Genomic DNA, 22,091 nt, shown 5'->3' on the forward strand with positions numbered 1-22,091 from the left:
TGGTTTAGTGTCTGTTGCCAAGTAACACGCAGCTGGTTAGCCCGGCTCATGGATGCGCTGGAACCATCTGGCTATTCCCGGCTTCTCCACGTACTCTTCCTCAGGCCGGCATCCACGGAGAAAGACAACCCTGGCCCGGCCAGACACAGAGATGCGAAGGCTGGTGGCAGCTCTGAGCGAGGAACTGTGCCCCGCAAGACAGCCCTGGGAGTGTTGACTGGCCCGACTGGACAGGTCGTGTGAAGGCGGCTGTGATGCGCACAGAACAGGGATGGATTTCTGCCTCCTGGGTGGAGAGACAAATGGAAGCGAGGAGGGGCAAAGGGGCAGGAAGAATGCCCACTATATGCAGACTCTTTGGGAATCGCTGCCAAATGGAAATAGCTCCAGACGCCTGTGAGGGTAACTGATAAGAGACTCCATCGGATCTGGACCGGAAAGGGAGGTGGTAAAATCTTACTTAAGAGACCACAATGCTCAGCTATGATGGAAAGTCCAACTCAATTCTCCAATAGTAAGAGAGAGCAAACTCTCTTGAAACGCTTCCTACGTTTATTCATCTTGCACCACACGACTGCGGTTCAAAACCAAGATGGCAAACATCAGGGAAGAACGTTAGTGAAGGAAGAGATGGCAAGAGAATATGTACTCAACGCAACAAGTATTCACTGACTGCCTATTACATGCTGGGCGCTGTGTTGGGGGCTGGGTATCGAGAGGATAAGCTGATCCGGCCCAGAGAGGAAGGCAGACATACCATAAGGAGAACACGAGCGGACCTTCAGAGGTGGAAGCTCTACTTTTTATAGATTCTGTCCCTGGGGCTTCTCTTTGCCTCGGCATCTCCCCCACTAAGACAGTGGTCTTTAAGACCTGTTGCTTTACCTGTCTTCAGCTCCCTTAGGTAACTGTGTTTCTGAGCTCTACCCTAAGAGAGTTTGGTGTTTGGTGCACAGTATGGGGAAGAAATCTGTATTTTTTCCCCAAGTTCTCCAGGTAATTCTGGCGATCAGCTGGATCTGGAACACTGTCTCAGTGGATCTCTGTTAGGTGACTGCAAGGGGGTACTAGGTAGCTGAGGAGAGGCACCGTGCAACTCACGTTCTCTCCTATAAGAGGAGATACAGTGTCTTCTCCTCTGGGAAACTGGCCCCGACGGTGTTTGGGGTGCCTCCTCTGAACCCCTTCCTTAAGCAAAGACCATTATTAAAATAATGTTGGCTTATTCTGAGTCTCTGCTGTGAGACTCTGAATTCTGAAATGACTGGTACATCTTATTCATCTCTCTTCCTTGGTGTTTAGCATAAAGGGTGCATGATAAATATCTGCTGTGGGGTGAGGAGGCTGAACGATTTTCTTGTATTTGAGCCCTGCCCACAGGATGCAACATGGGCAGGTGACATGCACATGGAATATCAGAAGACATAGGCCAGAAACACCCCTCCACAATGGGATGACAGGCGCATCCACTGAGGTTGCTGGTGGCAGTCTGCTGTGACAGGGCTGGGGCCCGGCTCTGGCTATGGGCTGCAAAACCTGCTCAGGCTTTCTGGGAGAGTATCAATTTCCCCCCCTTTTTCTCAAGCCCACTGTTTCACTTTTTAGGAGCAAATGTGAGAAATGAGAAGCATCTCAATGGGACTTGCAAGAAAACATCCAGGATTCTCAGATACACCATTAAGTTCTTAAAAGCGAAACCCCTTGGCTCCCTGAAGTGTCACCTCTTTACTAAGGCAAGTGGGTTCCCCCCACCTCCACTGCCTGTTTTTAAGAAATGTCTATAATAAAGCCACATTTTCAGAGACTATGAAATAACTGATGATGGATGAAATCTTCTCTAATTTGAAGACATTAAGAAGTAAAATAGAAAAATATCTTGAAATTCTGTGTGTTGGTTGAAACACTAAAAAAGAAGCAAAATACTCTCTTTCAAATCGTTTTACTTTGTGAAGGTTTCACCCTGCACTCACACGTGAGAGTGTATGTCTGTGTGGGGGATGCAGGGGTGCGTGCATGTGTGGTGAGGGGGCGAGGGGGAGGGAGGGAAGACACTAGGGGTGGATGGGCAGCAGTGAGCAAGTCTGAAGACGTGTTGTTTTTGCACTTGTCGACCAACTCAAATTCCAGAAACAGTGACGTTCTACTGCCATCTCGTGGCACCGTGAGATAGTCACAGGCGGCATGACCTGCTCAGACTCTATAAACTAAATCCCACGACAACCCAGTAGCCCACGCAAAGATGTTTATCTGTGAAAAGATTGGAATAAGAAATAATCTCCATTTTTTTACTCAAAAAGATCAAGTGCTTCGCATCAATTTGGTTCAGAAAGACCTCAGGTCTTAAAACTAAGGCTACCATAACGTTTATTTTGCCATATATTAACAGTTTCATGTTGGAAAAGGCTCAACATAAAAAATCACTTTCAAAACCTACATTGTTGCATAAACCAGAATACTTGTAAACGATAAAGTTCTTTCTTCAACATTCAATATTTTCAATTTCATCCATGTCTTCAGGGTCGAGTTGCTTAATATTGCTGTCTAAAAGAACAAAAGAGAATGGAACAGTCTTATCCCAGGGCCTAAATGAAATTTCATGCCATCCAGTTACATTTCTGAAGATAGTGACACCTTGTATGGAAAGCCTCGAGATACTGGGACATTCTCTAGATTAGGTAAGGAAGGGATGGTATCCAAATAACCAATCCATACTAACTACAATGGCATCAAATGCACCAGACAAGACAACATACATGGCTAAATACTGTGGGGCAGAAAAAAATCGCCAGAGTGCAGAGAGGGGAACCTGGGAAGGTGCCTGGCTGAGCTCAGGAGGGTGAAGTGGGCGCGTGCATTGGGCAGGCGGGTCTGCTGGATGGCAACAGGGAGTGTTGGTTACCATAGCAACGGTGATCTTAATGGTTCTTTCTCCACCCCCATCCCGCCTCCGTTATCCTAACGCAGGTGTGCTTAATCAACTTCCCTGAAGGGTCACAGCCAGTCTGTAAACCTTTTAAAATTATATTCCAAATTGCACATATGTGCCTGTGTGCATTTCCCCGGGGATAGTGTCCTTTGCTTCCCACAGAGGTTAAGTATCATTGTCTTAAAGGTGAAAGCTACATCTGGAGTCCTGCGAGGGTTCTTCCTCGCCTGCTCCGCAGCCGTATCTATCCAGGGCCCTGGGGCAGGGGGACACCTCAGCTTCTGTTACCCTTCAAGTTTCCACCAGGGTGCAACACGCCCGTCCAAGAGCCCCAGCGGGTTAGCAGAGACTGCCTTGTTTAGATGGGGAGGGGCACTGGAGGAAGGCGGCAGACCTCAGGATTTAGGACTGTCCTAGTTGGTGGCTGGGGCAACAGGAAGGGGAAAATGTACATAGAAAAGGAAGCTGGGGACACAATATAATCTTAAAGGAGCTTATTACTTTGCCTAGGGTGGTTCTTCATGGACGTAAAATCTGCTCCAGATCCCAGAATGAGCAATAAAATAGAAATATGAGCTCCTATCAATTCCACTTGGTTTTCACAGCTTCCTTTAATTACCCCTGCCTCCTGTTAGGAACTCTGGCACTATGAAGTAGAAGCCTACTCCCTGGCTCCTGCCCCCACCCGATCACAAGCCTCTGGGCTCGAGGTCCACGACACACATCGTCACTGTCAACGTGGGCAGGTCCACAGCTCAGGGCATGAAGGCTACTACTCACTGAAGTGGTCCTGGATCTTCATCAGCAGGGGCAGCTTATCCACCTCGATCATGTTGAAGGCAAAGCCTCTTATCCCAAAGCGGCCTGTCCGCCCAATACGGTGGAGGTAGGTCTCATAGTCTGGCTCCTCTGCTGGGTTCACAGGCAGGTCAAAGTTCACAACAATCGTGACCTGCTTCACGTCAATCCCTGGAAGAGGAACGACACTGCAGGGTCCTGCAACTTTTTCCTCAGGACATAGCTATTCAAGAACCACATTTGCCGAGGGAATTCTCATTTAATAGACACAATCTGTAAATCAAACCTGCTTTTACGTAAATGAAATAGGTCCTTTGGTCAGGCAGTGTGCTTGCAAGTATGTATGTCTATGATGCTGGATAAGAATGTCAGTAGAAGCGAATTATGCAGAAGTCTAAATATGTACAAAGCGCGCGTGTGTGTATGTGTGTGCACGTGCGTGTGTGCGTGTGTGTTGGGGAGGGGCTCTCAGCAGGTCACAGAGCCCTTCCATCTTCTCCACCCCCACTGTGCTAAGTGCCCAGCAAGCCCCTTAGTCTCACATCCCCCTACCCATCACAGGGCCCCAGCTCCACCCCATTCCATGGCCATTGTTCCCGTCAGGTCATTTTAGCCATTGCCTCAACTGTTACAACACTTTCCGGACTGGTCTCCCCAGTCCCTCATCTCCCACTCCTCTAATCGTCACCGTGGTCACCAGAGCAACGTCCAGAGCACTTGTGTTTAGTATCCAGCTGCCCAAACAGCACAGGACCAAGTACAAACCACTCAAGACTTCCAAGAGTTCTCCCCTTCCTTTCACAGCTTTCACTCCTAATGTTTCCTAGGAAGACGTGTGTGCTCACCTAGTACCTCCATCCCTCAACACTAACAAGCTGTCGGGGTCATAATGCTCGTCCTGCCTGTACTGTGCTTTGACGCTGGAGCAATTTGTGCCCTGTTTTCTCTGGGGCCTGGAGTTGTGCTGTCCAGTCCGGTAACCACTGGCCTTACGGCTATTTAAATTAATTCAAATTAAAAATCCAGTTCCTCAGCCACACTAGTCACACATCAAGTGCTCAAGAGCCACCATATATGGCTTGGACAGCAGAGAATAGGAGATTTATATCAATGCAAACATTTCTATTGGCTAGTGCTGGTCTAGAGGGTCAGGAGTCCAGGCAGCGTGCTCCCGAGGGGAAGGAACCTCGTCCTTTTTTAGGCTACTCCTCCAAATGCCAAGCTCAGCACTCATGGCAGGTCCTCGCTTCTATCTGGTGAACTAGTAATAAATTAGGAAACATGGTTTGAGTCTGCGGTGTAGGCAGGGATACAGGAGGAACGAGGAAAGTACGAAGGCCCTCCTCTTGAAAAAACAAAGATTCTTCTTCCAGTAGTCAAGAGTTTTAAAATTAAAAACACCTCAGAGATGACCAACATCATTAGTCATTAGGGAACACAAGTTGAAAACACGAGATGCCACACACATCTACTAGAAAGCTTAAGATGAAAAAAGTGTCAATAGCAATTACTGACAAGGATGGAGAACGACTAGAACTCTCCTGTATTGCTGGTAGAGCTGCAAAAGGGTACAGCCACTCTGGAAAACAGTTTTGCAGTTTCCCATAAAGCTAAACATACGCTTACCACATGACCCAGAAATCCTCCTCCTAGGCATTTACCCAAGAGAAATGAAAGCATATGTCCACATAAGCCTTATACATGAATGTTTATTACAGCTTTAGTCCAAACAGCCCCAAGCTGTAACCAATCCAAATGTCCATCAGCTGGTGAATGGAAGACCTAATTGTGGTACGACCCAGTCAATGGAATACTACTCAGCAATATCAAGGAATGACCTACAGATACATGTAACAACACTGATGAATTCCAAAGTACGACGTCAAGTGGAATAAATCAGACACAAAGGCTATCAGCTGTATGATTTAACTTACATGTCATTCTGCAAAAGACAAAAATACAGAGACAGAAATCTGGTCAGTAGTTGGCAGGGGTCATTAGTTACAGAGACTGGTTGAAAATGGGCACTGAGAAATGTTGAGGGGAGATGGAAATGTTCCATATTTTGATTACAGTGATGGGTACGTGACTATATATGTTTGTCAAAACTCTCTGAAACGTATCCTTAAAAAGAGTGAATTTTACCGTATGTAAATGATACCTCAATAAACTTGACTTTAAGTGCATACACATACACACCTCGAGCACAGACGTTGGTTGTTATAAGAACTTTCTCCTTCCCATCTCGAAACCTCTGAATGACGGAAGCTCGCTGATCCACAGTCAGCTCTCCACTTAACAGAGACACCTGGTGGCCATCCTTTATCATCTCCACAGTCAACCATTTGGCATTTTGACGAGTCTGCATGAAGATCAAAACCCAGCATGGCGCCCAAGTTGAAGCAGCCTATGTGTGCAGCGCTCACGTCTGCAGGGCATGGGAGCTGGGGGTGCTGCAGAGGAGTTTTGCTTCACCTTCCCTTTGGGGCCTAGAGGGATCTGAGAATGTGGCAGGGGATTCTCCCTCCCCCGTGCTTGTTAAGGGGCGCATCCTCTCAACCTGTAAGAGCTTTGGCTTCTCAGCCCTGACACAGAGAATAAAATGCTCTGCCCACCTCTCATGGTGGTCTGATGACAAAATGAGGTCACCTAACGATGACATCCTTGTGTATGCCAGGCACTTTGCTAAAACCTTTGCGTGCATCACGTTCATCTGCTTTCATAATGATTTGATGCAGTAACTACCTAAGTTCATTTTAAAAAACTGAAAAATAAACCCAAAGCTTAAAACCATTAAGTCATTTGCCCAAGGTCACATGGCTAGTCCGTGGCAGAGCTGAGCTTTCCTTTACTCTACAAGTACGTTTCCAGGGCCATCCATGTGCTGGGTGGGGCTACTCTAGGGCGGGGGCATGAAGGGGAGTGGACCAGGTGAGAACCTGCTCTCCTGGAGCTGACTGTGCACACGGTGGTGAAAAAATACAACCAAGACATGAACACGAAAAACGTCACACAGGAAAAGTAAATACGAAAATAAAAACAAGGGGCTGTGAATAGTGAGTGGCTGAGTGGCTACTTTGCTCATAGTAAGTTAGGAGAAGAGAACATTCTGAACCTGATAAAGGGTATCTGTGGAAACACTACAGTAAACATCAACCTGAATGGGGAAGTGTTAGAAGCAGTCCCTCTAAAAAGAAGGATGCCCAGGGAGTTCCCTGGTGGCCTAGCAGTTAGGATTCCAGGCTTTCACTGCCGTGGCCCAGGTTAAATCCCTTGTCAGGCAACTGAGATCCCGCAAGCGGCACGGCGCGACCAAAAAAGAAAGAAAGAGAAATAAAAGAAGGGTGCCCTCTGTTTCACACCATATTGAAGTCCTATTCCACTACTTCAGTTTCACCCGTAAAATACAGATAATCTCTATTCGGAGTTGCTCTGAAGATTAAACAACATAATGTACAAAAAGCACCCAACGCGGTGCCCGGCTCCACCTGCACAGAAATCTGGGCACGAGTAAGACAAGTCCCGGCAGACTTACGTGGCAGAATATGATGGCCTGGCCAATGGTGATGCCACCGTAGATGTTGCACAGAGCCTGGTACTTGTCTTTCCTATTCCTGCACAACACGTAATACTGTCGGATGTTGTTCAGGGTCAGCTCCTCTCTTCGTAACTTGATAACGTTGGGGTCAGGAATGATTCGCTCCGCAAACTGCCACACGGAGTCTTCAAAGGTCGCCGAAAAGAGGAGCATCTGGCACCCGGACGGTAAAGCTCTACGAGAGAGGAGGGAAGAAGGCCGTCACCCGACGGCCAGGCCTGTCCCTCTCCTTGGCGGGGGCAGCTTCCAGCACCTGACGCCCACGGCCATCAGCTGCCCCCCACGCCCCTGCTCCTGCTCTGGGGTCACCGTGAAACGTGCTGCGGCCACGACAACTACACCTGCTGCAGAGCACCGTGTGTCAGCCCCTCCTGCCCACCAAGAATTCGGGGAAACGGATACGCTGAATGTGGGGCTCCAGAGTGAAGTTTAGGTAAGTCATCGGGGTTTTCACGCCAGTCTTCTCCTTAGGAGAGACGGGCTCGTGGAGCCTAGGGTGTTAGTCTAGGTGCTGTTTACGGCAATCATCCCGCACAAGTTCCATGCGGATGAAGGGCATAGAGGCTCACCATTCGATGGCAGGTGTTCTATCTCTGGGGTGGGAAAGAACAGCCACACTAAGTCTATTTGGAATGGGAAGAACCTGGATATAAATAAAAGGGGAGCAGAAGGCGAAGATGCTACTGCATGTGGAGTGTAAACTGAACCCACAGTGAACAGAGGCTACTTCATACCAAGTTCAGAAAAAAGGCAAAATGAATGTACGGAGTCAGCAGTCAGGATACAGCTAAGCCTGTGGAGGAGAGAGGGGAGGGTGACAGGAAAGGGGCTGCAGGGGACTTCCAGGGTGCCAGTAAAGTTCTATGTCTTGACCTGGGCCATTGTCCCATGAGCACAGCCTCTCTGTGATAGCTCAACCAGCAGTACACTTAGGATTTGTATATTTCTCTGCACATATTTTATACATCAATTAAAAAGTTAATTCTTTAAACAACAAAATAGAAGAGAGACCAGAGGGGAATCACTGCCTTTGAGAAGACAACAGAGCACTTAGAGAAGAAGCTGTTAGGTCTAAAAGGGAGGTGAGCTCATACAGTCCAGCGATTCCCAAACGTTATTTCAAGCCTGGGACCTGAATCATCTGGGAGCTTTTCAAACAACAATCGGACCGATTTCTGGTTGGCCACGGGAGACTACGTCTGTTACCTTCTCAGTGTCCAGCATCCCACTAATGTGACCATAAAGTGATTAAGATATGAACTCACAAAACGTGCAGAATAAGAGAAACGGGTGGATATTTCAATATATTTTTGCAAGATGGAAAAGTGTGATAACCAAGAAAGTGGATGAAGCTACGATGTGAGCGCTACAGAGGGAAGTGCTGATGCAAAGGTTCCCTCAGAACCACTGGGAGGCCTAGGACGTGCAAGACCAGAGGCCTGGTCGGGGTGGGGTGAGGGCTGTGAGAAGACATGAGGAGAATCTGGATCAGCAGGCGGCGGCACTCGGCCATCTGCTCTCCCACACCCTTCACCTGGAAAAAGAGGGCACTAGGACTGGTATCCCAAGGCTGCGGCCATTTCATTCCAGAAAGAAAACCTATACAAATTGTCCAAGGGAAGGAAACATGGGCTGTTCTGCAGAACACACTGGATTTTGAAGACTAAGTATGAAAAGAAAGAATGCAAAATATTTCGTTAACAATTTTTAGATTGATAACATTACTTGTTAAGATGCTATTTTTGATATGTCACGTTAAATAAAATATTTTAGAACATGAACTTCACCTGTTTCTTTTTTAATGTGGCTATTAGAACATTTTAAATTACACATGTGGCTTACATTATATTTCTACTGGACAGTGCTGTGATTTAATGTATTTTAAGCAAAAGAAAGGAAAACTGAACAATGGAGGGATGAACGACCAACATGAATACTCTAATTTTACTTAATATTCTTTTTAGTAGAAAGCCCTTTTTGACTACTGAATCTCCCCTGGACTTCCGCATCTTTTATTCACTGTTACATTTAAACATACCAACTTATTGGTAGGGGATGGCAAGAAGGGAGTCTTGCTTGATCCTGGGCCCACATTTTTTTAAACAGGAAGGCGGGATGAAAATAGATACAAGGAGCAGCTGGACCCCACCCTTCTCTGGCAGCTCAGCTTGTACAAGCAGAAGAGCCTCAGCAGAAGGTGAGGGTAAAGCAGACAGCGGAACAGGGGATCAAGTGAAAATGCGTATACTGAACGGCGGACCCCTCAGCCCATCCACCAGAGCGTCCTGCTCTCCTCCCAGGATGCCAGCAGTGGAGTGTCCCGGGAAGGAGATTAGACACATTACATACTCCTAAAGACCTCCAGGTGACAAGCATCCTCAAGTGAAGCTTCCAAGTTACAAGCCCCAACCGTGCACACAGAGCTGTCGATAAATACGCTTTCTAGTTCCTCAGCCTGGGTTACGAAAGGCTAGTGCAGGGTCACCAGATGTGAGGAGGAAAGATCCGCCACAAAGACAGACTGTAGCCAACAAACACAAAAGGAAACTTAGATCACTCAGAGACAGGGTTGAGAACAGAAAAAAACTGTAATGCTATAATTAATATCCTCAAAGAGATAACTGTAGATATCACATATCTTTCTTGTGTTATGGATGTTTTGCATCCATAAGACAAGAAAAGGAAGCTATGGAAAAGAAACAGAGGACAATGCCGGTATGATCCAGACTGGACAGAAAAAGGCTAACTGACTGTGTTATTTTAGTGACGGATGGCATGACACATACAACTGGGTTAAAGAGGTAAATAATGGAAACAGAGCAGACTGCACCCAATGAAGGGATGAATTTGGGACTAGGCCTGGCGGAGAAGGGATGTGGAAAGCATATATGGAAACTGAATTGCACAAGTTCAGGATGAGACAGGCAATACTTCTAAATTAAGTTTTTTGCCTCCTCCAAACACACCAGTGCTCAGCTGAATTAGTTTGCCCACACCATGCAAAGGGACACGTGTGACTGTATCTTTCCCTTGCCATCCCTATGAAACTGAGTAAAGTTACATTTCCTGGTTCAGAGGCTGCAAGTAAAGGGTCCTGCGGGTGAACGGCGGGAACTTTTGATAACAGATGTCTTTCCTCTCTCAGTGTAGAGTGGAGTGTCTCAGACCTTACCAGAGACCATGCTTCTACAGTATATCCAGTGAGATTTCAAATCACGGCAACACAAAATACACGCCCCCCTCCAATCTCTTAGGTACTTGGTTTTGAAAAAATGGAGTCTCAAAACATCTTTTTGGCTTCTATGAAGTTTTTATCCAACATAGAAAATATACAACAAAAGACTGTTGACATTGTATCCAAATACAAATTAGCCTTTGTTCAACTCCCTGCATGAGCAGCAGACAGTGCAAATGTATATTCTGGCATATTCCATTCAGTCTATAAATTCCTTATCAAAGAACATGAAAAGATCTTACCAGCTAAATGTCCTGCATCCTTTGTATACAATACTTCTAAAAACACATACAATTTGCTTACCTGTGATATTGAGCTTTTCATTACCAAAGTTTTGGGTCACTTTGTTATTTCAAACTTGCAGAAGCCTTACTAAGGTTTCAAACTGTGCAGAAGTGGACGTAGAGCTACCCCAGACGTGCGCCTACAAGATGCCTGCCATTGCAGCTGGCCAGTGAAAAGATTTAAAATGTTGGCCTATTTTCAAAGTTTGAGACAAAAAGAATGTCCAACTCCAACTTGGAAATACGTCAAGGATGAGAATGGAGAAAAAGATTATAGTAAAATAGAAATAACACACTGTTTCTCCATAACTGTCTGATGACTTGTGAAGAGGCCTTGTACTGACTGCACCTGAGCTGTCTGGTGTTCTGTAAAGGCTGCAACAAAAACTGGTGGCAAAAAGTGACTCATTTTTCCTTTTTTTAGGAATAAAACTGCTGCAGAAGTTGAAAAATGTCACCAGAAAAGGACAGCCAAGTTGAGGACTTTCTCATTTCTTTACTAAATTTGTAAAGAATCCATCTTTCCGTTTGACAAGTTTAAGTCACCTCTGTGCTTTATAATCATTTTCCCTGAGGAGAAGAGGTTTCACTTATGATGACATCTAACAGACTTCAGAGTATCTGAAAATGATGGACATTTTAGACATGGATAACCTAAATGATGGATTTATAGATGCAAAGGATCTGAATGACAAACAGTTGGTCCACTGAAACAAGCCTGCAGATACAGTGGAAGAACATTTTGAAGGATCTAGAAATTGATTCTTGCAAGTCTAAAAACCACCGTTGCTAGTAGGTAAACTCCTAAGTATTCTATGCTTGAACACTTTTGTTCAGAGGATATCACACTGGATGATACCAAGAATCAGTGTGGGCTTCTACTATATATAAAATAAATAACTAATAAGGACCTACTGTATGGAACAGGGAACTCAAATCAATACTCTGTAATGACATATATCAAAAAAGAATCTAAAGAAGACTGAATATATGTATACCTATAACAGATTCACTTTGCTGTACAGCAGAAAACTAACACAACACTGTAAATCAACTATACTCCAAAAAAAAAAAAAATCAGTGTGGGCTTAATAAGGGCAGAGCTGCACGACAAAATGAATTTTAGATTTGACGGTATTCTGTTTTACTGCCACATACAAGAAAAGAGGGCTGCAGGGAGTTCAGAGGATACTGGAAAAGAGAGAGTCAAAATATCTTACCACACTGTGAGACAGAGAAAAAAGTGTCATTATTGTTTCTGTCATTAAATACAGGTACAGTAAGTCCCCTACATACGAACCTTCAAGTTGTGAACCTTCAAAGATGCGGATGTGTGTTCACACGTCCAATCACGTTAGTTCACGTGCCTGGCGTACGTTGTCACATGCATGCATCCTCTACAAGTGGTTGTGCTTTTGTGTACTTTACTGTGCCAGAATGTATAGAGTACAGCAGTACAGTGTCTTTATTTGAAGAGGACGACTTCACTGAACTCCTTGCTGTGTAACACGAGGCGCTTACTAATGAAGACCTGATGGAATTGGAGGCCCAGAGAAAGGACGAAGAGAGAAAAGAGGAAGAAGTAACTGAAGAACTGAGGAGATCCACGACGCAGGAAATGGCAAGGGGATTTTCTTTATCTGAGGAGGCACTGTTAGTTTTTGAGGCACAGGACCCGAACGGTACATGAAGGTTGCAGCAGCCGTTCAGAATGCAGTCCAGTGCTACCTTGTCATCTATGATGAGAAAAAAGAACTACTTTTTCCCCAGACATCACTGGATCATTTTTTCAAGAGGGTAGATAGATTTGAATCCAGCAAGGAACCAGAACCTGTGCCATCACCGTCAGGCGTGAGTGACATTGCAGCTTGCCCTCCATCTCCTATTGCTGACGATCCTTCAGCTCTACCGTCTCCCACCTCCTCTCCCTCCTCCAGTCAGTAACTCTTCTTGCCTGTTCACTCGATGCCAGCCCCTGGATGCCAGCTGTTGTACTGTACTACTGTACTTTTCAAGGTACTGTACTGTAAGATTAAAAGTGTTTATTTTTTGTGTTTGTTTTTTATGTATTATTTGTGTGAAAAGCATTATGAACCTATTACAGTACTGCACTATATAGCCAACTGTGCTAGTTGGGTACCTAGGCTAACTTTGTTGGACTTATGAACAAACTGGACTTAACGAACACGCCCTCGGAACGGAACTCATTTGTATGTGGGGACGTACTGTAACATGTTTAATTAGTTCTATCGTATTTACGTTCTCCTCATAAATAGTTCTATCATTATGTATCTTAAGCATATACAATAGGGAATTCCAGGGAGGTCCAGTGGTCAGGACTCAGTGCTCTCACTGCTGAGGGCCCGGGTTTGATCCCTGGTTGGGGAACTAAGATCCTGCAAGCTGTGTGGTGTGGACAAAGAAAAAGAAAAAAAAAAAAGAATATACAATAGCACAGCCTCCAAAATTTAAGCAGCCAATCATGTTTAAAAAGATTAAATTGCTATATCAGAGACGAAACATTATTGTTGTATTTTTCTCATACATATTATTTAATTAGTTCTCTTATGAATTACTACTAATTGCCAGTTTAGTTCTATAGTTGTTTTGTTTAAATGGTAGCACTAATGTAACAGAAAAGTACAGAATAATACATAATTTCAAATAAACATATATTTTCCATATTTTATGTTAAAGTAATAACACATGTACGATTATTTCTTCTGTGTTATAGTTTTATATATATATATATATATATATATGAGATACATGTGTGTGTATGTATGTACATATATATTTGCCTGCTATGACTGTATCCCGGGTTGTCTTCCTAAAAAGTTGGTCACCGCAGGGAAATAAGTAACATAAGAAATTTCCCCAGATCTGGCAGGCACAAGTTTTGGGAATGAAGAGAGTGTGCCATGTGTCTAGTACAATGAAGAAAAAAAAGATCTGAACCAAAGCACATCATTGAGAAGTTTCAGTACATCATGGAGAAAAAGGTTCCAAAACCTTCTAGCGAGGAAAAAACAGATCACAGACAAAAGTCTGAGGATCAGGATGATATTAAACTTTTCAGCAGCAACACTCTGGAAACAGAGTATTAATTATAGTAAAAAAAACAACCACTTTTCTGTTTTCAACACTGTCTCCGAATTTACAGGGAGAAAGCTTTTCAAGACAGGATTCCACATCCAGGGAAACTCAACCCAAAGATCAAATTTACAGGTACAGTAAAAACATTTTCAGACAAGCAGGGGCTAGAAAATGGACTTCCTACACATCCTTTTGCAGGAAGCCATTAGCAGATACATTCCAGCGTATTCAGTAAACCAACAGTAAACCAAGAAGGACCCACAAGACAGGAGATTCAAAACTGTTAATGAGGACAGGGGAAACCTGTAATGCGGCTGTGACCACAGGACTGGAGTGCAGCCAGTCCAGGCTGAAACTGGAGACAGTGAGTGTGGGAGATCTTCCAGAAAATAAGAAACCGATGGAATTTTAAGATGTATTTGACTATCTGGAGATATCATGGACATATGACACGTATGATGAAACAGGTAGAGAAAAATTAAAGACCGCTACACAGTGACAGTAACCAAATGAAGGAAAAGAGGCAACTCTAGGGGGAGAAGCACAAGAAAAACATAATAATAAGAATTCAATACTCAGCAGTGAACGCTATATGTGTTGTGATAATGATATCAATACCAGCCGTGAATGTAACCAACAACGTTGTATATAATGAATATACAACGAGAAATAGCAATGTGAGCAGGTTATTTATAGATATGAAAGTTAATGTCATAACAGACAGTATTCTCTAGGGGTTGGGGCAGGGGATTACTGGTTATCATTACAAGTCTTTCAATATTATACTTGAATTTAACACAGTGTATAAATACTTTATTTAAAAATGAGCGATGCAGACTCTTAAAGCCCACTCCCAGAAATTCTGATTCAGTAAGGTTCAGTCAGGTTAGGCCTGATAATCTGAAATTTTAAGCCCCTTGGTGATCCTGGGAGAGAGGCCTAGGAAATCGACAGGATTTATTTAACAACTTACAGGCAAAGTCAGGACTAGATACTAGGCTCCTGATCCCAGGCTACAGTGTCCTCACAATAGCGCTATCAGGTTTCAATGAATTCTCTTTAGAATTTTGCTCAAGTATAAGATTACTGGCAAAACTTGGTGCAGACCCACTGTATATGGATTCCATCTGTAAGCCTGTAGCACAAGAGTAAAGCAATCAGGCAAGATTACAAGATGAAGAAGTTGGGAAATTACAGCAGGCTGAAGGCCCATTGAGCTGGTGAAAATAATGAAAATCCAACTTGTTTTAAAGGTGAAAGAAGTGGGGAATAAGCAGTAAAGACAATTGGGAGCAGCAGACAAATGAAACTCCTCCCCTGGACAGAAGATCCAGGAAGAAAAGGCTGGATGTGAAGGTTACCTTTGAATACGGATGCTTTGGTCTGAGAATCCTTGCGTGTTGATCATCACATCTGCTTCATCCAGGACAAACACACGAATCTTAGTCAAATCAATTAATTTTTGCTTGAAACACCAATCTAGGACGGTCCCAGGAGTGCCAATTATAATCTGTTTGGTGATATGAGTGCCTCTGGGAACTAGGGAGCAAAGGAAAAGGGTTTAAAGGCTTCCTTCAGATGCAAACGGCTCTAACCATCCACAATTCCCGGTAATGAAACACATTTCCTAATGGTTTTCCAAGTGCCAACCCTGAGGGTCTTTGTGGTTTTTGATTTTACAGAGTTTTAGGATAAATTCCCAAGTTTCTAGATTTACAGTAATGACAATAGTCGTGCATATTTGATTCTGCCCCACGGTCATTTAAAAAGCCACCCTGCAGCATTCCCATTGTCCTACAGAAACACTGGCACAGCAGTGGAAGGCCTACAAATCTTCCCCAAATGGAAAACAACCAAAATGTCTATCAACAGGTTACACGAAATAAATGACAGAATATTATACAGCTAGTCAAAAGAATGAGGTGGGGCTATACATACTGACATGAAAAGATGTTTAAAACGCGTAAGTTTTTGAACAGTATGAAAAAAAATGCTCCCATTTTTGTAAGCACTCAAAAACAAAACAAAAAACACACAAAGATTTGTTAACAAAACCACAGTTGTCTTTGGAAATAGGTTTTTGAAGCAACTTTCACTTTTACCTTTGAATTTTCTGTGTTTTAAAGTTTTTTTTTCACTTTATGCATGTAATACTTTAATGAAAAAGTGAAACAATAAAAGCTGTTCTGCACAAAACAACTGAGCCTCACAGAAAAGAACAGGCAAAAGCATCCTCTTCTGGGCTGTGGGAATGATGCAGCTAACATTTACTGGGTCCTTATTATGTGCCAGGGGTGTGCACAGTGCTTTATCTGTATCATTTTATTTAATTCCAGTAACAACTCTATGATATAGGTGCCATTATATCCACCATTTTAGAGGCAAGAAAGCAGAGAAAGTATATACCACGACTGTGTTAGTGGTGCAGTCGGGATTTAAAATATCAGCCAGGGCTGGCTTGCTGGTACGTACTTCGATTCCCTCGAATAGCATACATCACTTGAACATCCACGCAGAATTTCCCCATCTGTTCGACCACATGGCCAGTTTGCAGAGCCAGTTCATAAGTAGGAGCCAAGCAGAGGCACTGAGAGAGGGAGAGAGGGAGAAGGGGGGAAGGAGAAAGGTTCGTAACAGCCATTGTGCAATTCTGAAATAGAATTAACATTTGTGGAGGGAGAGGCACAGAAGTGAAACTGGAGATTTGGGCTGAAGAGAATATTTTTACTTGAATATGACCTAGCAGCGGATAGATCTAGGATGAATGTTGAGTATGGACGGGGAGAAGGGGCTGACGGATGAAGCAGCAGCTTCCTTTTATATATTCCTCTCGGAAAGGTCATGAAGAAACACAGGTTACGGGTCACGCTGTTTTGGTAGGGGAAAAATGGGATGTAGGGGGGCTGGGAATCAAAAAGAGAAGGGATGCAAGACTAATTACAGCTTGAGTGTGGTCCCCATCACCTCTTCCCTGATATTAAAAGTCTGCCCATTGCCAGAGCACTCCCTGCTTGGTCCAATCCATCTTACACATCTCTGGCAGAATGTTCCCTGAAACTCTCATCTGTTACTTCTATCCTCCCTATAAATGGTGGTTGTTGATGAATGAAGATGTCGATGGAAGAAACTGGTGATATTTAACGCATTTTTGAACTTCAATTAAGGATCTGAGACAGAGAGAGGGAAACACAGCTAAAGTGATAAAAACAGTTTCCCCACACGTTTCTCAACATGTGTTCAAGCATGGCTTCTCCTAAAGGATTTTTACTCATGATATCAAACCCCAGATATAAATTTCCCTGAACTTGTCTAAAGAAAGCACAGGATTTCCTATGCCTGTCAGAAGTCACCCACATCCATGTCCACGGGTTATCTTGCTGCGCAGGCTGTAAACTTCCTGAGGGAATCCTTGCTGCCCCACAGCTTTGAGCCCACCCAACACTTGGGCTCCCAGTTTGTCAACCAGTTCGATGAACACAGGTTGGAGAAAGAAGGAAAGATCACCAGATACTTTCCATGTATTGACACTAGGTTGGGAGAAGGGCAAGCGCAGTTCCAGCCCCTGCTCAGTCGCTCTCTGACAGCTGTGACCTCACGTGTGACCTTCCCCTCTCCAAGCCTCTGTTTCCTTCTCCACTAAATGGGTAGGAGGGACTGGGTGACCTACAGCTATATAGCTATCACTACTGAATGCTCACTTTTATGTTGAGCACGGTGCTAAAAATGTACCTTAATTCACTCAATCTGTATGACAATCCTATGAGGCAGGTATTCATTCATTCATTCATTCAATGTTTAAGGAGTGGTTTCTACAAGCCAAGCACTGTGATTGAAGTTAGGGTTCAAGGGTGAACAGAACAACTGTGATCCATACCTTTGTAAGTGTTATCTTTACTGACAAGAAAACATACTCCAAAAGATTTACAACCTCGCCTAAGACTTGCAGCTGGTAAGTAGAGAGGCTGGAATTGGAACCAGTCCAACTATAAAGCCTGTGCTCTCAATCACTGCCCCATACTGCTTGCTGCCCAATGCTCTGATTTTATGAAAGAATGTCTATTCTAAATATCATCACGTCATTGCAGCGATATTGCCTATTACTAAAATATCTCTGGCACCGCAAGCATTCCCATCTCTCTCCCAGCCTTTCCTTACCTGTGGAAACGATTCCAAGGCATTAACTCTGCTTAGCATTGCCAAGACAAAAGCAGCTGTCTTTCCTGTTCCAGACTGACTCTGGGCTATGAGGTTCTGAGGTCTGTAGAAAAGAGGATATGCTGGACATAAACTGAATACAAGCTCCTGGGCATAAACTGAATATAAGAGACTAAACACAACCAGTTGGAATACCACTACCCTAGAAACTCACGGGTGTGCCAACATCATAGGGAGAGCCATCTCTTGAATTTTGGATGGTCTATTAAATCCCATTGCGTAGATCCCATTTAGTAACTCTTCTTTTCTGTCAAAAAAAACAATCAAATACTTAAAGTCTGTGATGCGTCAGTAGCCTCGGAAATACAAACCTGAAAGGTGCATTTCTAAATTAGGCCACTTTGCAACTGAGTATAAAAAGTAGTATTCGGAAATACACAAGTTAAACCTCAACTCTCAAACATATACAATCATGTCTGCACAGTTGGAGAACTAAAGTCCTAAGTTATGTCATAAGCCCAGGCCAAGGATAGCGGTAAGGGCCTAACGTTGAACTTTCTCTTGAACCAAGGAAAAAAAAGGAAAAACTCATCTGATAGAAGGGCATCCATTTTCCAGTAGAGTTTTATTTTCCACACAAGCAGAAAACTAAGTGAGATTTATTGCTTATTTCTTTTTAGTCAATGACAAACTTTAATGTTTCAATGGCAATTTTCAGAGAAAACAAAATTTCATTTAGGTGATTCTTATATCATTTCTCTCTAGGAGCAGAAGACGCAATATTAGCTCATTCTTCCGAGCTAGTATTTTTAAATGTGTCTCTCCTCGGGTCTCAGGATGGATGTTAGAAAGAGGATAAAGTGAAGTAGGCTGGAATACTTCCACTACAATGACATGCACATTTTGGACATGCTCAATTGGTAGATTAATTGGTAGATTACTGGCAGCCAACCTTTAATCATAAGTAAGCTTCTCCCCAACTAGAAAGCAGGCATTGGGATTTTGGATTTGCCCACTTAGTAAGTCCGTATCAGTAACTCGACCTATTCAAATACATTTCCTTAATGCCAGTTGATAACTCCCTAAGAAATGCAAACCTACTTGGGAAAGTTATTCATTTAAATACCATCTGAGACAAAAAAAAATAACTAAAAAGGTAAAAGCTTGTAACTTATCTAAAGGGGTATTTGGGTCATCAAAATTCCTGTTATCTGTACTCTGGTATGGAGAGTAGCAATATGGCTGTGTCTGGCTTAGCTATCCCCCTTAGCACAGCAAGGTTAAAATATTTTACCATCAAAAATGTTCTCAAGTCATTGGACAATTCAGATATCCTAGTGTTCCTCTTTGAGCTATATTTTAATTGCATGCAAAATGTCCACATCTCATTTGAATATTGACCATTAGAACACGAAGGAGATCCTGATGATTATTATTAGCAGATTAGTTTGTTCTGTGCTATGCTCTCTCGAATTTTCCTACACTTAAAGTAAAAATACTCGGGCTTCCCCGCTGGCACAGCGGTTGAGAGTCCGCCTGTCAATGCAGGGGACACGGGTTTGTGCCCCGGTCCGGGAAGATCCCACATGCCGCAGAGCGGCTGGGCCCGTGAGCCATGGCCGCTGAGCCTGCGTGTTGGGAGCCTGTGCTCCGCAACGGGAGAGGCCACAACGGCGAGAGGCCCGCATACCGCAAAAAAAAAAAAAAAAAAATTACTCACAGCCGCAGCTCTTCAAATGTTTTCACCGAGTAGAGTGGAGAGCTGGGATCCTTTTGTAAGACTTCAACTCGGTGACTGGATTCTACTAAGGACTGCCGGATTAACTTGTTCAAGAGTGAATTAGCTGCCAAATCCACTAGAAAAACAAGGATAAAACAGGGGATATTACAGGGGGAAAGTCAACCTCTAACCTCAACCAAGCCTACATCTATTGCCAGCAGACCTAATTTTTCCTTGCCAGCTGAAAATTCGTAACCCATTCCTGCATATTCTATTTCAATTTCCTCTAAAGAAGTAATCCTGACTCCTAAGTTAGTATTTCTGATGACATTCACTATTTATAAAGAAAACAGAAGCAAAGATGGTTCTTTTCCAATTAAGATGGTATTATTCACCCACGTTGTGAAAGTCATGATTAAAGGAAACAGAATGCCAGTAAGTACACGCAAATGAATTTATTTCCTACCTCCATCTTCTTCACCATCTTCTTCAGTCGTATTAACAGAACCGTCTAAAAGGATGGAAGAGAAACAACTGTAAAGATAAATGCCAAGCAGGAACGTCCAGCGTATCATCCCAGTTTCTCCTGCCGACTCTACAGTGTGTACAAAGGAAGGGTCAAGCAGTGGAGGAGTGGGTAAAAAAATTGGAAAGGTAGTGGAGGGTCTTGAATGCTAAATTAAGGGAGCCAAAGTTGCCAGGGACATGAGGAAAGCAATGCTTTTTAAATGAACTGAGCCCAATCTTCTTTAACGACACTCACCTACGTTTGTAACGGTAGTACTCTTAATACCCCGAAGGTTCTTCCGGGGATGGATGACGTTTGAAAACTATTGAAAGATACAAATTTCAGTCAACATGGGGAAGCAAGGCATCAAGCAGCCCAGTGCCACCCCCCTAACACGGGCTGGAAGGGAGGCAGGGAAGGCCACGCCAATACTGTTTCCTTTGTGATATTATGTATTAACGGATTCCTTTGAGAAGCAGGTCTCCTGTATGAATTATCCTAAAATCAGAGGAGACTTTCTACTCCCCTGTAAATGAAGTTCCTCTTTATAAGCCTCTAGTCTAAATGTGACAGTCTTCGGGGGGTCACAGCACGAGCAAGGGATAGCAGATAGGAAAGCGCGTTGGTAGATGAGATGGAGGCTAGCTGAGGCTTAATGGTCAAATTGGGACAGTAGAAAACTCGGTCTACTTGGGGCTCCCAGCTGCTTTCCCTCCCGCAGGTGTCTTCATTTTGCCTTTTCAAACCAAAGGTCTTGTTTCTCTCGGGGTCTCCTTTCCTGTGGCCCTCTTCCAAATCCTTGTCACACCTCCCCACCACCATCTGACACCTGGCTCCAAACCCTAGCGGAGCTCTCCCTTCCCCTCCCCAGCACATTTCCCTCCGGGAGTGCTGTTCTAGCCCCTGCCCCCTTGCCCTCCCCGGCTCGGTGGCAGTTACGTGGCCGTTCGGCTGCTCGCTCTCCGCAGCCCCTGCATCGCCTGCCGAAAATAACGACGCCATAGCTGCGATCGCTACTTCCGCTCCCAGCACGTGCGGTCGCCACAGGCGCGAGGTAGTGCCGGGCCTCACCCAGCGGCCAATGGGCTTTCTCGGGGGGCCGACCAGCCGCCGCGCGCAGGCGCCCGAACTCCGAGGTGGTGGAAGGAGTCGGGAGGGAGGGCGGGGTCCGCGCAGGAGGGAGCTGCCTGTAGTGGTCTGCCAGTAACCCCAGTCAGCGCCAGGCGTTGGAACCCCGGCCGGGGCGCTATCGTGGTGAACGTTCTCCCGAGGCTGACCTCTGCTGAGCCAACAGCAGCGTGGGACTCTAAGCGGCAGCAACCTCCATACTGATTCGAGAGTCCTACCTCTCCTACCCCACCACCCTCTCCCCAGACTATTCTCCTGGTGGTGAGGCAGGACCCCTCCACCCCGCTTCAAGCTCTCGTGCCCGCGTCCCCCCGAAATTTCTGCTTCTACGTTGCAAGATGTCGGAAAGTCTAGTGAATGGCATAGGAAAGTGGAGAGTCAGAATTGGTGAGTTTCATCTGACAAATGAATTCGATTGCGAAAGATGCAGAGAGGAAGTAAAGTTGTTCAAGCTCTAACTACCGTCCCTGTTACTAGATACCTGTGATGTTTCCACATACTGGCTCATTTTCATTTTAATTCTGATACGCGCCTCTTGGTAAAGCAATCCGGAGAAAACGGTTTCCCTTTCGGTACAACCTTCACCTGCTACCTTCACCTGCATAATCCGGGATAGATTCTGTGCACTAATGACTGCTAAATT

General features: G+C 44.4%; 1 protein-coding gene across 1 annotated transcript; it reads right to left on the reverse strand.

Annotated features, from left to right (window-relative positions):
* Positions 1 to 2,403: 2,403 nt before the first annotated feature.
* DDX25 (DEAD-box helicase 25) lies at positions 2,404 to 21,402 on the reverse strand. The gene is made up of 12 exons (XM_081239295.1): positions 21,260 to 21,402; positions 20,576 to 20,642; positions 20,279 to 20,323; positions 19,813 to 19,948; positions 18,307 to 18,399; positions 18,093 to 18,195; positions 16,410 to 16,524; positions 15,299 to 15,476; positions 7,260 to 7,497; positions 5,924 to 6,086; positions 3,707 to 3,895; positions 2,404 to 2,541 (listed from the first exon to the last, which is right to left on the reverse strand). Exons 1-12 carry the CDS (start codon positions 21,320 to 21,322, stop codon positions 2,480 to 2,482), a joined length of 1,452 nt encoding a protein of 483 aa, XP_081095421.1. The 5' UTR covers positions 21,323 to 21,402; the 3' UTR covers positions 2,404 to 2,479.
* Between the last annotated feature and the right edge of the window lie 689 nt (positions 21,403 to 22,091).

Source organism: Mesoplodon bidens (assembly GCF_964165515.1).
Source record: "Mesoplodon bidens genome assembly, chromosome: 7".
NCBI classification, from domain to species: Eukaryota; Metazoa; Chordata; class Mammalia; order Artiodactyla; family Ziphiidae; genus Mesoplodon; species Mesoplodon bidens.